We start from the raw sequence: 16,748 nt of genomic DNA, 5'->3' as shown, positions 1-16,748 counted from the left end.
TATATATATATATATATGTATATATATGTACATACAGTATAATTCCGCAATAATGCGAAGTCAAATGTGGCTATTGAATATCGATAGGCGTTTCGTGGTTGTGATCATAAAGGATGATATACTCTAATAAGAAACGAGTTAATGGCCCTATCTAATCGATACACGGATGCATAATATGAAAAAATAACGATATATTCTTGTTAAAAAAAATTAGAAGCTTCTTTTTTTAAACGTTTTCTCTCTCTCAACCCGTTTGTAATTTTACTAGTTATATTGCTAATCTCACATATTTTTATTGGACTTTGAAGAGATTTAAATAAATCTGAAATTTTAATATTATTAATAACTACGATAATATAATAAACAATAGCGGCTTATAACAGATTCATTAATATGCTCTACATGATACCTTATTCTTTTTCTGAAAAGATAATAATTTTATATTAATAAATGAATAATATGATATTAATATGAGATATTCCTTTTTGATTCTCATTATATTAACCATTATTATAAATAAGAATTTCTTACTTACATCATGTGCAAAGTTTTATATATATATATATATCTATACATACTCATAGGAGTTTGATTAAACTTTATACTCCCTAAGCTGAAAGGCTCAAGACAATGAAAATGAATTTTGAAATAATTGATGTAATTATTATCGATGGTCGACATTATTATTTACAGATTATCCACTGACAACCTCTACAAAATAGCAACCTGAACAGTAATTTTACATAGCACAATTACGAAGAGGGAAATATACGGCCATAACTTAATAACATTATTACGAATCCTTTTTCTTTCTACTTAAGTTTCCATTTTTAACAAGAGAGACGGCAATTAACTCCGAGCATTCTGGGTACTGAAACTTCTTTGTGCCCGGGTTAACGTTGGAAGATATTATCACTTCGTTAACTGCAGTTTGCTGCAGCGTTTGCTCGACGATGTTTCTCACTATTGCATTGTCTATTGAGACTGACAATACGGATTCTATGTCGAGAACCGTTCTTGAATGTGTCAGTGCACGCATTTTTTTCTTTTCTTCTTTGTGATTCTCTTCGTTCGTAACTTGAAATTATAAGAGATATTTTTTACGACGTTTTTAATGTTGTGTGTTGTCTCTCCGAATTGGTGCTCCTTTATCCTCCTCTGTCCGATGTAACAAACTGTATCATACATTCGTCGTGCGGCGTGTGCCTGTATGTATACGTGTGTCCAGTTAATTAATTAATCACTGATCTTTTTCTGTTTCATGCCTCGTTTCACTGTAATGCAATCGGAACCGCAGAGCGCAATTAGAGTAAGTATGAACGACCTCTGTGCGAAATAAAATGCGACACTTTTAATAAACGATTCATTTTTCTATGCTGCGCTTCATTTATCTCTTCTCTTCTTATCTTCTCTTCCGATTTCTCTTCTCTAACGGATTACACTGCCCACGATCGGTGCTACTTTAACTGTGTAAGTAGTTCTACTTCGTTGAAGAAGCTCGTTCAGCTTCTTTTGTCTTGCCTGTCGATGAGCATCGATGACTACTACGCGACGCTGTTTGTCTTGTCTGTAGTCGGCGTTGTGTTTACGACAAACTCCACAGTCTCTACTTTTCGAACTACCGTCTTCTATGCCTGTCTGCTACTATACTGTCAAGTATTTCTCACAGTCTACTATTAGTAGTGATAGCGCTTTCTGCTCGAGGATGTTCAGTTCGATCGGTGTTTGCGTGCGCGGATCACCACTGGATTTACCTTATTCTTTATTCTGGAACTGTTATTGTTCGCCTGCACAAATACACACGATACATACGTTAATACACGCCTGCTATCGAATAGATACAAAAGATCTTGTTTATACAGCCAGCGACGTCGAACTAACAGCATTTACAACATAAACGTTCGCTGTTAGTATTACATGGATATACAGTTTTTCGATATTTTTTAACTTCGAGTCAACATCACTCGATTGTATGTTTCACTAGAAAAAAAAAAAGGAAGATGTTGCATGTATCAATAGAATTATTCAGTATAAAATCTCGCTTATAATTAGACGAAGTAAGAAAAAATGTAAAAATCTCAAAAAGAATTCGCTATAATGATTCCATACTTTTATTTTAGGTTTAAGTAATCTGAGGCGAAATTAATTGTGATAGAGGTATATAGATAAATTTGATTTCCGTTGATTTTCCAGACCTGATTTCCTCATTACGCGTTAGCCTCTCTTAAGCTCAGAATTTTTGAATACAAGTTCACGCATTATGCTATTTATACGCAGCAGGTGTTCTGATAAATATGAGTACACAGCCGCGGTGAAACTTCTGCTACACTATTCTCATAAAACTTAGTTCCGCGAGTGCGCGGTCGCCATTCACTCGAGCTGAATACAATGAGCCTCTCCAGCTGTGCATCCGCTCGGCACCGGTCCTATACGGTTTCTAGTTACGTGTTGTCGAGTCACGGCTGAAAATAACGTGTCGCAGGCGTTTCCGTTATCGCCCGGTACGATTTACCTATTGTATGCCCTTAACCTTTTGCAAATGCGCTTAAATGTCGCGTTTGCTTGCCGCGTTAGTTCGAATTACAGGTTCTCTCCGAAATTCTCTCGTGCGCCGACACAAGCGTCCAGACGGTTTATGAAGCGGTATCGAGGCAAATTTGTATGCTCAAGTTTCCTGTTTACCCAGAGGTATATATTGATCAAACGGGCCGACGTCTTACGGTAATTATCGTTCATGGCGTAGTTATTGAGAATTGGCCGTAATATTGAAACAATATCGAGCAATTACAGCGAATCAGAATTTGCAATTACCGATAAAACCGAAATTTTTAACACAAAGTCATATTTTTAAAAACGAGAATGTCTGCAATATAAAATTTTGTAATATTATCCCTGTAATATTATTTCTGTTATGTTATGTTTTTAATGTTAAACCTTTAGCTATTTTAAAACTAAATTGGGAATCGTTATGTCTTTTTGATCTTTTAATATAAATATTTTAATATAAATATTATAATTTAATATTATATTTTTAATATTTTGGAATATTCCATTAGATTTAAAATAATAACGCGGGAATATAATTATCAAAATTAATTAGTATATAATTTGTTTGATTTTATTATTGAACGAGACAATTATGCGAATATGTATTTTAATTAAATGCAAAACGAGATGAGAAAATTAGTTTTATAAGAATTATGTTTTAATATTTTTTAATTTTTAATATTTTTTTTATTCAATTTCTCGTAAATTCAATACGTGTATCATCTTACCGAACTTATTCTATATCGGAATATAAAACGCCGGCAGAGCATTAATTTTCATGTAGACCTGTTTAAACACTCAACAGATATTAGTCAGTGATATAGGACGAGGAAACAAGCATTTCGTCAATATTAGCAAAAAATTTTCGTAGTTTATTTAAACATATTTTCCGCTGAAATGTAGTTTTTTTTTCGCAGTTACCTATAACATTTAGGGAAATGTGAAACCAATCTTGCGCGAAGTTGAATTTTTTTTTTAATCAATCGATACGCCATGGTGATTTGAATTTATGCTGTTATCGTAGGTATTGCACGATGTACTTTCCTATATATCGGGGATACTCTTCGTTCACGCGGATTTTTTTTTCTCATTCTTATTTATGAGTTATGAATAGAGAATCGCGGTAAATAAGGGAGCTCGCCGATCTGGTAAAATATATCTGCATGAGAGCTTTAATCGGATAAAAAGAATTTATGCGAATGTATATTTTTCCCTTTCATACACAAGCGAGAGATAGATGTTACTGTTCAATGACGTGATTGATTTCTGCGAATACATAAAAAACACGGGACTACATTTTTGCATTTTGTACGAACAACATGGATATCGGTTACGTTGACAAATGATGTAATAGATTTGCAGATTATTTAAGTATGTGTATCTGCACAAATTGGAGCTCATATAGAAAAGCATGCGAACGGGTATAACAAATTTGATTAATATAATATTAACAAACGTACAACGCATTTGTTATATTATCGACTAATTAGCAAAATAGTTTTTACTCATTTCATCTCAGAATTTGATATACAACTTATATCAATATACCTATATATTAACTTGCATAGGTACGTATCAATAGTTATTCTTCAATGTTTTACGTGATTTATATATTCACGGAGCTTGAGCGCATCTTACATACAATCTGTATACTTCGATCTGTATACTTATCTAATAAGAGCATCTCCATATTACTGGATGACGTAATTACCTTCCTTTTTATTTTGTCAGACTTGCGATTATTCTTTTTGTAGAACAGACAAGATCATTAGCTCCATACCGAGCTTCTAAACCTGCATACTTGCATCGATTTTTTTCTTTCCTGTTTTTTTTTCTTTTTATAATGTTCATGCAATAAATTAATTTTTTTTCCTGCCGTGGCTTCAGCCGTTTCTGCACAGTTATGGACGCTCCGCAGTTGCGACTGGTAAACAGCAACTATTAATAAGCCGATGACATGCTGGAAGCGTATCGGCTTGCGTGCCTGCGAGAGAATGCTGTCTCGATTAGCAGCATAGTGTGCTCGCAGTAGATGCGACACAGTAGTCGGAGCGATAAGATTTATCTAGATCCTAGGTCGCCTATTATGCCTAACGTACGTTACAGAAACGTATCGCTGGGATGTATGTACGCCACTGTTGATAAGCCTGTGCATGCATCACAGAGGGAGGAGGGAACCAACAAGAATCCCATTCCCTCTAATTGTCAACAAGTTTCGAATCAATCAGGTGTTTCTATAAAGCGTTAACTTCGTTATAATGACAATATTTATCTCGTTATTTCTTCGTACTTTCATATTAATTTAACATTGTATGTAAAATAAAACGTATGGCGAGCAATTGTCAAAATCAATTGTGGGCGACAGATTTAATTGTATAAATGTGCAGCTTGCATAGGTCGAAATTGAACAATCGCGTAATTTCCACGCTTCGTAATTCTGGATTAATCAATTGGATATTTAATTTGATTAAATATTTAATATTCTCAAAGTATGAAATTATAACACAAGTAATACAACATAATAAAACAAATCATGGTGTGTATGAAAGCTGAAATATCTGTTTGTAGAGAGATTAGATCTATGTCTTAAAAGGAATTTTGTAAGAAAAAAAGAAACAAAAAATAATGACGAGAATGAAAGACTGACTCTTTCTAGTAATTACGTAAAAAATGATACAATAAAGACAAGCTACGTTCAATTATAAGTAGACATCGGATTCTTATGCAATTTTATATTTTTTTAAAAAACAGATTGGAAAGTAACAAAAATATATTTGTCTCATTAAAATGTATATTTATTTGTGCATATTTGCATATTTGCATATTTGCAAATTTGCATATTTTGTGCATGCTGTAAAAAATATCTGCATAAAAATTTGAAATCTAAATCTTTTGGTGACAATAATTAGATTTTGAAGACTAATAAAACGAATAAACATTGTCAAATGTCTTCGGTATCTCTTCAACGCTGTCCCAGGAGATCCTGCGATGACACTCTGTTTAAAAGTGATAGAAGAGATGAGAAGAGGAAAAAAAAAATTGTCATATCGGAAGTGAATGCGCACGTGGATGATGTAATGTGATGAATTGGCGTCTTTTTTTTTTCAGGACGACCGGTAGTCCCTCTAGCAAATCTCCGGCAGGTGGTAGCGGTGGTCCCGCGAGCGGTGTAGCAGGAGCAACAGCGGCACCAGGAAGCGGCGCCAGCAATGCCGGAAGCGTAGAACCCCGTACACCAACTGCCGGGCCACAAAACAAGCAATTGCAGAATGTCAAAGGAGAACATCCCTCGGTAAGCCCTCTAAAGTTCATCCTGATCTTCGATGACGCGGATATCATGATAACGAGGTAATCTCGAAGACCGCTCATACAATCTATTTGCCACCTCAAATTTCGGGATGAAATTCTACTTGTAACTTTATATATCATATATTATAATATGTATTATAATATATGCCGTATATATTTATTTTTATTATATATATTTCATGTAATTAAAAAATTTTTTTTTATGGAAAATGTACTTTACATTATGTGGCACAAGATCCTGTCTCAAATTTTAATGCGAATTATATGTAACAAAGTTCAAAAATTTCTGGTTCAAGGATATAAAAAAGATTGTAAACTAAAACAACTGTTTAAAATTTTTTGACATAATTTTTATTTCAATAGATTTTTTAGAAATGATGAATTCATTTTCTATATCACCAAAAAATATTAAAAATTTTTATCCTTAAAATAATTTAACATTGTGGAGACATCACTTATTTTATAATGATCTCTCTCTAGTGATTATTTTTTTATTTAAAAAATTGAAATTTAATTCTCATGGAAAAAATTTATCAATGACAAAGAAGATACAGAAAAATTTACTCAAATTTACTTTCTGAGATAAATATATTGAAGTAAAACGTGATTATATTGAAAAATAAAAATGCTTCATTTTATTACTTTTTTATATCTTTGGACTAGAAATTTTTAGATAGATTTTAATTTAAACATTATAATTATCTAAAATATTTATATGAAGGACTATTTTTCAAAGCTAAAACAGTAATCATTAAAATGCAATTGCTATTAACTCTGTATATAATTGGAGATTGTCACGATGTTGCGTTCTAAAAGTAAAATTGAGACTAATTGCAATAACGTATAAGTGACACAATTTTATTTAATGTAGAAACTGGATCTGTAATTACAATAAAATGTATTTATGTTTCTTGCGATGTAATTAAGTTGTACACACTGCAGCTTGATAGAGAGATAGATAAATTTTCACGTGTTGGAGACAAATGTGATATTTAATGACAGTTAATTCTTTCTGTTTCAAACCTTTTTCTTGTGATATGATTTTAAGAAGATTACATTTTAGTACAAATTATCTCTCTTTTTCTTTTTTTCTCTAACTGTACATATTCTTCTTAGCAAAATATATTTTGATAAGAATTTCGAGAATCTTTCACTAACTAAAAGGAAGCGATAGTAATAATAGCTTCGACGATCTATGTGTTTCAGAAAGCATTTCTACAGAGCAGGTCCATCTCCTTAGTCGATATGTACATTGATAATTCGGAACCGAGCGAGAATGTTGGCCAGATTCACTTCAGTCTCGAGTACGATTTTCAGAACAGTACGCTCATTCTGCGCATCATACAGGTCAGTCGAAGTTTCGTACATGGATGCTCCCTCCGGGAACTTAGCTCTTTGAAATATGCTTGCTAGCCGTTTGCTTCGATATCGCCGTGTTTGCGTGTGACGCACTCGTCGATTGTAACATTCCATTTCAGTAGGAGAGGGTAATAATACATCATCATGCCGATGCAATTTTATATAAAATATAAGGAGCTAATATATAACGTGATAAGATCAAAAAGTTTCCAGTTTAAGAATGGAAAAAGATTGATAAAATAATACATCCATTTATATATATAATTTAAGCATCTCATTATAAGCATCCTTTATCTATATCCATTTTTCTGTATCATTAAAAAATATTGTGAATTTTTCTTTTTAAAACGATTTATAATATTGTAACTATTATTTTATCACTGATAAATTTATTTCCATGCAAATCGGATTTCAATTTTGAAAATTATTTTTTATTATCAAAACTATTTTATTCTCACAATTGAAGTCCGATTTACATGGAAAAAAATTTACTAGTGATGGAGAAGTGATCTCCGCAGTGTTGAACTATTTTAAGGACAAAAATTCAGAATATTTTTTTTAGCAGTATAAAAAATTTAATTATTCTAAAAAAACGTATTGAAATAAAAAGTGATTATAGAAGAAATAAAAATGGTTATTTCATTTTATTATCTTTTTTATATTCTCGAATTGCAAACTTTTGAATCTACATAAATATTAATAAAATTGAAATTTGATAAATTCTTATTGCCGATGCGGGTAAATCGACCGTTTTCCCCGATTAATGACGTCCGCATTGAGAGTTCAAAAAGTACGGAACAAAAATATTTAGAAATAAAATATAAAATGATTTTCTCGAGCCACTCCGCGTATAACTGTGTTACGTAAACAAAATTACGTAAATAAATTGATATGCGCATTTCTGTCTTTGTCGACGGTTGTGTTCCGGCACAGGCTGTGGAAACGTAAAACCGGAATGTAGATGGGCCCATTAGCTTGATTTTTGGTTTTACTACGCCACGGCTACGTCGATAAGGGCTGTTATAAATCGTCAACACGGGACTCGCGTTGCCACGCCGAAAAATGTACGTGCGCGAAAATATGTATCCTGGTAAACTGGGATACGTCATACATCACTTCCTGTTACAGTACAACAGAGAGAAAGGGGAACTTTTGAAACTCGTCGACAATCTCGGGGGGGAGGGGGGAGAGGGGGGAAATTGAAATGTTCAACGGGACGAGGTTTGTTGTAAACAAACGCATAAATTCTTTCCAAACGCTGAACCGTTTTCGCCTCGCGCGATTTAATCCGATATTAAGCGAAACACTCGGGCATCCTTTTCTTTGTTTTCCTCGGTGAAAATTATCGTGCCAAGATCTCGGTAGTTAGAAAACATCTTTCTAAGTACGAAGTGCATCGTTTATGTGATCACATCGATATGCATTGGTGCACACAAATTTTATGTTAATGCGTTGTATCTGAAGCTTTAACATGTAATTACTTTTCATTCCGTAGAGACATGTGAAATTACATTATTATTACGAAAATGTAATATTAATTTCTTCGTGCCACGAGGATACAACTATATGCCACTTTTAATGAAAAAAAATTGTAATGAAATTGCGCGTAGCATTATCGTACAGTTTATCAAAGAAGTATACCGGTAAAAATTTTATTTCTCACTCAATTTGCATCCGACCTCTTTTCTTTAACGAATATTTAATCATTTGTTGAATTATTTAATAAAGTACTTTGATGTATTACAATTTGTTTTTTATTATATGTATTTCTAATAGCGCGTCAAATTATGTCTGTAAAACTATTAAAAGTGTGACTGTTTTTATTTTCCACATTATCTCGTTAATTCTGCGAAATTTGACGCGAGCACGACGAGATTTTCACGAGGTATATCTCTGTTTTTCCAGACTATTCGGTTAATTTCATTCAAAATATATTTTTTGTGACTAATGCGCATTATAAATGACCCGGAATAGACCTGCGATGAAAGCGGAAACATACTTCCGACCTTAAAAATTCCTATTTTTACGAGCTCCCTCATGTCTTTGATGGCGTGAAAATTTGTCGCGACACCTCGAAATGTTCAACCAAGCGTTCATCAAAGACATCGCGTTTATTCCATTCACGTTCAATATCTTCGTAATTTGTAAACTCGAAGGTAGAAATATCTCGTATAGAAATACTCGTGTAAAGCACACATCATGAAGTTACAAACGTATATGTATAGTTAGAAATTTTGTCAATTTGTGAAAAATCGACTTTTCCTTAGCGGAAATTTAATCGAGCTCTTTCTTTCCTTTTATATCTTTTAATTTTTCGTTTCAATTATCAACATCAAATAATATTTTGTATATCACATTTCGGTTAGGTGTGTAAAACTTGAAATTAAATAAAGATTAATCGGCAATGAATGATTTAATCGACAAAATGTAATTTATCTTTAATGGTTCGTAAATAAAAAAGAACACCTTCGCAATCACGTTTGCGCGGGAATTCTTTTCTTAAATGGGCATTTTTTTTAATTTCCATGTCGTAATCTCGAAGTTTGTAAAGTTTTGCGGCACTTTAAATCGCACGGAATTGTTCTACGCGAGAAATTTGAGTCGGCATAATGACGTTATGGAGTTCCAAGAAACGGTCTGACAGCTAAATGAAAAATGACCGTACACCTCTGGCATAAATGCCTTCAAGGCCACGAACGACTTTTTAAACGAGCCATTGCGAAAAGTTGGAAAGAGAACACACTTTCAGGCAGGACTTATTTTTCAAAACACAGGCAGCCATCAAGGTCGTTAAAGGCGGTTATTGATTTTGTTTCCCGTCTATGTAGTTCCCATTAACAGTATCGACTGTGCTGCGCATACACAAGGGCTGCTCACATGCTCACAATCTGTCTCAGGACGATACTTATAGTTCTATCATAGTGGCTGTTGCACGTACACCGTGAACTCTGTAAATTCTCTTACACATACAAGTTTCGGAGACTTAGATGAGAGCTTTGTAAGATGCAACGGAAACAAAGACATATATCTCCTTCGGTAGACAAATGCGTATGTTCTATAATATTTTGAACGAAACAATAGCTATGCATATAAATATGAATAAAGCCGCGGATTTCAACGCCATACATACTGCACATTTTCATTTTGACGTACGCTACGTATGGAATAAAATGTTCTTTTTTTTTTATTTTGAAATATTGCGAGTCATATTACTCAAAGCGGATCAAGTGTCATCACTTTCCTGTCTTCTTTTCATATCTTTTTAAAGATACTACTATTTTTCGAGTATTCCTTCTTCTTCTGTTCATTCGCTCATAATTCTGAAAGAATTTTGGCCACTTTATGCTGTTATAGGTGCATATAATCGAGTGAAAGATTCAGCTTTGTTTATAACATTATGCAGGCTTCACGCGTAGAATTGTATGTATAGAGAGATTTACATCGAACTTCACTTTCCGTAAGAGGACTTATCGTGAAAGTACATGAAAATGTACATATCCCACGTAATCGTGGGAAGCTTAAGGGACCATAGAAAGTTCTTTGTTCTTTAACTCTCCGTGAACCAGGTGAAAAATCAACATAGATCATATGTGGATATATCTCATGCTATACTTCATCATAAATGTACTTTAATTTTTAGTATGGTAATAAATTGATAAGTATATATACTCTCCAGTTGCACGAAATTGGCAACATGCGCGGTACTTTTTAAGAAGTTATAAAAATTCATCTTGCTAAGGTATGTTACACCTCACCTGACCTGATTCGTGGAGGATTAAAATTCCGCCCTCACCCTTTGATACTGATATCTAATTTTCTTTAGGGTAAAGATCTGCCGGCGAAGGACTTGTCAGGCACTTCCGATCCGTACGTACGTGTAACGCTGCTACCGGATAAGAAACACCGACTCGAGACAAAAATCAAAAGGCGCACGTTGAATCCGAGATGGAACGAGACGTTCTATTTCGAAGGTAAGCGCACGTTCGGGAACATTTCTCGCATTGGTCCGCTAACTTTTTCCCAAAGGTAAACGCGGGGAAAGAAATAAATGCAAAGCAATTTTAGTTCGTGCAGTGTGGTGGGTATAAGACAGCGACATTGTATTTGATTGCATTAAGCCGGTTTAAGGAAAGAAATCACAGCGTATTGTAACAATCTGAAAATAACAAAGCAATCTGATACAATCTTCTACTCAAGATTAGATCTGCGAGATAAAAATTGGAATAGATCTAATTTTTCTTTGTGAATGAGGAATTACGTCGAAATATTAGTTCACCGCCAACGCAATATTTTGATAGTAAAAGATAGACTACAAATTATAAAAAAAAGAAACATTTGTCGTGTAAATAAAGTGTAATTAAATTTGGATCAGTCAACAATGTTATCGTGATATAGCAAAATATACATATTTATGTGTCGATTCTCTTCTCCAGGTTTTCCCATACAGAAGCTGCAGAGCAGGGTATTACATCTACACGTCTTCGACTATGATCGATTCTCGAGGGATGATTCCATAGGGGAAATGTTTCTGCCGCTTTGCCAGGTAATTTGACGAGACGTGCCTGCTCGCAAATTGTGCGGTTCAATTATTACACGCGGTAGATGCGGATTAAGAGATTCGCATCCTATGGCAATAGAATTCACAACGGATAAGTGGAATCTGACGTGTTGCACATGTCACGTCTCTCGTTTTGCATCTATCGGCATTTGAATCTCCTTATCTTGTAATTATGATTCGCTATCGTGGAATTATCGTTTAAGAAAAAACAAATCTATCATCAAGAATTGTTATTCAAATGAATTGACCACTGCATTAACTGTTTCAGACAAAAACTTCCAAGATCCGAAAAATGCATTACTTGAAATTTTAATTATTAGTAACAAAATAGTAAAACAATCATAAAATAAAGTAAAATTACAAGTTGGATATTTGTAATATTTGTAATAATATTTTAGAATAATTGTGTTTAAAGAAACACTAATTAGATATAGCCATCGAATATACAGATGTGTATTTAAATAGACATTAAATGGCTATTATAATAAAAGCATTATTAAATATATCATTCAAATAACAATATAACTATTATTTTAAAATATTTCATATTTACATACTGCAATGCAGTACAAGAATATCTTATTTATTCGAATATTGGATATTCATTTGTTAAATTCATTTGTGTATTAAAATGTATTCTTAAACATTTTATATAAAAAAATATCAAATCTATAAAAACAAATTTTTCTTTAAATTATAAATTATATATAGATTTGTTTGTAAGTTTATTAAAAAAATAGAATTTCGTCTGCAATATATTAAATTCTTGAAAATATTTAAAAAAATCGGCCGAATTTTTAATGAATATTTTTTTTTCGTAAACAAAAATAATTTTTAATATATTAATTGTGTGGGGGGACAACATAACTATATATCATATAATTCTTGCTTGATATCGATATTACCAAAGATCTATCGAGTAGTGGATTAATCTGCGCGCACAATAACACCGGGGGACATACGCATGTGATAATTCTATCCTATGCACACATTCATTTCCCAGGAGCAATTCATGATATATGCTAGCGTTGCGAATGGTCGTTGCACGAATCTCACGCATTGCCGTCGCATAGTATATGTATATATAAAGATTAATATTATATATTTTATAAATACGTATATATGAAAAGATTAATATTATACAGGATATTTTATGACATAACGTCATAATAAAACAATTTGTTAATAGTAATAACAATAGTAATAATATGTTGTAATCTGGGGCAAATAATTTTCTTTTTGTTTAAACAGTTCTGACTGTAGAGCGAGACTGCGAGCGAGCTCCAAATGATCAATTTGTATCATGCGAAGCGTGACATATAATTCATGTAATTCGGGATATGTTTATGCTGCAAAAATTTTGCATTTGTAATTTGCAACATATGATATCAATTAACTATTAAGTCCGCACGTGATCACTCCGAGCAGAATACTAATTATCTCGCATTCGCTGTAATAACCCTAATAACAGACAAACGTGACGAACGTATTAATGATAATATGGCAAATGCTCTCCTAAAGAGTATAATGTTTAATAAAGATATGCAGAGAGTGAGAAAGAAAGAAGCACAAAGAAAAGCACATGTGCATGAAGAACTTTTCGTTTCTGTTTTGATTTCATTATTTCTGAATATGTTCATGATTCTGCACATTGTTTAGCTATGGAATTAATGAAAATTAATTAAAGTTTGTTAATACTCGCATATATAATAGAGAAATTCTTGTTATAATCCTTCCTGTCTTTATGTTAAATTCTGTATTTGAAATTTGGTTTGTTAATTAGTTCGACAATTGTTACGCAACTTTAATTATCAGCAATATCTCGTGGGTTTGTTTATTGTAGGTCGATCTATCCGAGAAACCATCGTTTTGGAAAGCTCTTAAGCCGCCAGCTAAAGATAAATGTGGAGAACTCTTATGCTCGCTATGCTATCATCCGAGTAATTCCATATTGACGTTGACTCTTTTGAAGGCGAGGAATCTCAAAGCTAAGGATATTAACGGAAAATCAGGTAATGTTACGTTCATCGTATTGTTTGTGAATTCTCTGGTATTATGATAAACTAAGGCACTCGATGAACACTTTTGAAGAATTTACATAATTATTACATTTTGAAACATAAACGCACTTAAAAAAAAAAATGTAAAATATATTTTCTGTTGTGTGTATTAATAATTTTTTTTAAATTAAATTGCATCGCAACGCTTGCACAATAACACGTTTTATTACATCTTTTTATCGAGAGAATGAGAAATTGAATGGGTAATTAAATATTTACAATTCTAGATCCGTACGTCAAGGTATGGCTACAGTTTGGCGACAAGAGGATCGAGAAACGCAAGACTCCTATTTTCAAATGCACCTTAAATCCTGTATTTAACGAGGTATTCTCCTTTAATGTACCTTGGGAGAAAATCAGAGAGTGCTCTTTGGATGTAATGGTGATGGATTTCGACAACATTGGACGAAACGAACTGATTGGTCGGATTCAGCTCGCAGGTATTTTAAACTTTTCAATACGTATCTCTAAATATAAGTGCCTTCTGTGCCTCAGTTCTATCGATAGATTTATATTTAAAGTACTGAATTGTTGAGATTCTAAACTTTTTAATTATAATTAACGGAGGTAGTTAAAAATAATACGTTTCAAAATATCTATAGTTTTCTGTTCGATTTTACTATTTCTGAATATCACATGTGTGTGAGAATAGATTCAAATTTGGATAATAATAATATTTTATTGTTTTTTCATGATTATTATTAGTTTTTTAAAAGAGACTGTCAGGCTAATTGAGTTACACAGTACATATTTATTATTATGACATATCATACGTTTGGGTTGACCTGAACTATCCAAAATTTTAGTAGTTATATTTTGTCTGAAAAAATGTTTAATGTTTGAAATTCAAAGTCGTTTTTGCGCTAAAGTAACATTGCAATGCGTAGTCAAGTAACTGTTGTAATTAAATGTCATAGAAACAAATAGCAGATTGAAATTGGAATCCGGTGTATCCGGTAATGTACGGTGTAACTTCCTTTGCAGGAAAAAATGGAAGTGGCGCGAGCGAAACGAAACATTGGCAGGACATGATTACAAAGCCGAGGCAGACCATCGTGCAATGGCATCGCTTGAAGCCCGAGTAAAGGACACGCTTATCCTGATCGACGATAAATGATATTCTGTCGGACAGGTTTTTCCCCCCTCCTGGGATGCGTTACCCGTCAAAGTTACGTTAACGAAACCACTCTTTTTTTCTTTTCTTTTGCTCGATATCCTTCATCCGATCGCAACTGATCTCGACAAGAGTACCCACCAACCCGTATCCATCAACGACTGTACAATATCCTCCTTTGCATCGCGCGGAGTGCTCTTAGCGACGCTGGTCGTCGGGGAGCAGTGCCGATTACGTGTTAATCACAATTAGGAATCCGAGATGTTCTCGTTATTACCTGTTATTGAGCTATCATTGCGTATTAACGAGCAACGCAGTGGTGAATTATCATTATTACTAGTACAATGGCGAATCTGTCAAGCGTTTCGAGCAGAAATTAATAATCGCATCGACGGCGGCCGCATCCGCAAGAGGAGGGACACAGCAAATGGCTACGGGCTGAAAACTCAGTCTTCCGTCGTAGCGAAATCGGGCAGCCTCTTCGGGTACATCAGGTGCCATTCTTCTTATTTTCTCAACCTCTTCTTCTCCATCCCTCCTTCCCATTTTCTTATCCGTGTCCGCCTCATTACCGCCCGGTGCGGTGACACGGGATCTGCGATATTATACCGCAAGTAAAATTGATCGTTCTTTCCAGGACGATCCCGAGCATTTTGCTCGTCAGTTTTGCGCGAGTGTTTGATAGAACGTCGCGTTTAAATGTCCTATAGGCGTTTTGCCGGGCTTTTATATTGTTTGAGTCTACGCGCGCTCGAGAACACATCGAAACTCGAAATATTAAAATCAAAGGAGCAAGTAGATGAACAAGATATACATCACATTCTTCTACAAAGAAAGAGTGATATTTTTATGAATAAAAATTCGCGTTATTACGATAGTGATAGTCAGTTTAATACTTCTTGTTGAAACTCAATCATAGATCGAGAATCTGCCTACAGCACGAAATTTTGCTACTGCGACAATTGACTCGAGGTAAAGGCAATCAAACAATGATCGACATATTATATATTGCTTTCTTTTACTTGCTCCTTCAATTGTCTAATTAGAAGAGATTATCTCAAGAGAATGGAACCTGAAATATAAAGCCGGCGAGCTTTCTTAAACAATATGATAATGAATATCACGTCAGTGTAATGACGAGGTTACAAATTGCATTCAAGTCGTTTATATTTCTATTAAACGGTTATTATTATGTATTAAGATATATTGCGTAAACCAGGATCTGTCGATATCGCGAAAACTTATTGTTTATATAACCGGACTTTGATCGTTATAGGAGTTAAAAATTTCGTACAAACATGTTATAAGAAACGACGATAAACGAATCTGCACATCTGCTTTATTTAAATATAATTTACTCGCATTTTTGCATCTGTATCCTCAAAATTACATCTACAACAAATTCCTTGGAAGTTTGCCCTTTCCCAAGACTATTTCAATGAAATTTTCTAATGATATATTATATTTTTAAGTACGATCATCTTTTAAAACATTACAGCCAAAATTATGTCTATAAATAAATGAGGAAAATTTTAAATTATTTTCTAAATTTGATTGTTTTAAACGATTTTCTAAAGCGATTTTAATTTAGTAATAGGTATATGTTTTAAAACATTTGGTCATCTTGATTTGTATAAATGCAAACATTTATACAAATTTCATAATCTTTTCAGCGCTATTTTAAATTTTGTATATTTTATTAGTTTTGATATTTCAGAGATTGTTATAGTTTTTAAAAAAATGTTTATTCCATTTAAAGTTTTGAAAATTCATTTTTATCTCTGTTTAAAAGTAAAATTAT

The 16,748-nt window shown here is 33.3% G+C and overlaps 1 protein-coding gene across 4 annotated transcripts in view; it reads left to right on the top strand.

Annotated features, from left to right (window-relative positions):
* The window catches only part of LOC108684183 (synaptotagmin-7), a 158,072-nt gene extending 141,630 nt beyond the window's left edge, over positions 1-16,442 (top strand). For 2 of the 4 annotated variants that reach the window (XM_018188346.1, XM_018188348.1), the window contains 8 exons: positions 1,298-1,309; positions 5,656-5,839; positions 7,063-7,203; positions 11,039-11,186; positions 11,649-11,758; positions 13,617-13,785; positions 14,061-14,273; positions 14,818-16,442. In XM_018188346.1, the coding sequence (XP_018043835.1) occupies positions 1,298-1,309; positions 5,656-5,839; positions 7,063-7,203; positions 11,039-11,186; positions 11,649-11,758; positions 13,617-13,785; positions 14,061-14,273; positions 14,818-14,918 (1,078 nt within the window). In that variant the 3' untranslated portion in view covers positions 14,919-16,442. The remainder of the gene's footprint in view (positions 1-1,297; positions 1,310-5,655; positions 5,840-7,062; positions 7,204-11,038; positions 11,187-11,648; positions 11,759-13,616; positions 13,786-14,060; positions 14,274-14,817) is intronic. The other 2 variants (XM_018188347.1, XM_018188349.1) reach the window with 1 other exon arrangement.
* The last annotated feature ends 306 nt before the right edge of the window (positions 16,443-16,748 follow it).

This window comes from Atta colombica, unplaced genomic scaffold (assembly GCF_001594045.1).
Source record: "Atta colombica isolate Treedump-2 unplaced genomic scaffold, Acol1.0 scaffold126, whole genome shotgun sequence".
Lineage (NCBI taxonomy): Eukaryota > Metazoa > Arthropoda > Insecta > Hymenoptera > Formicidae > Atta > Atta colombica.
This window is presented reverse-complemented; position numbering and strand designations above follow the sequence as displayed.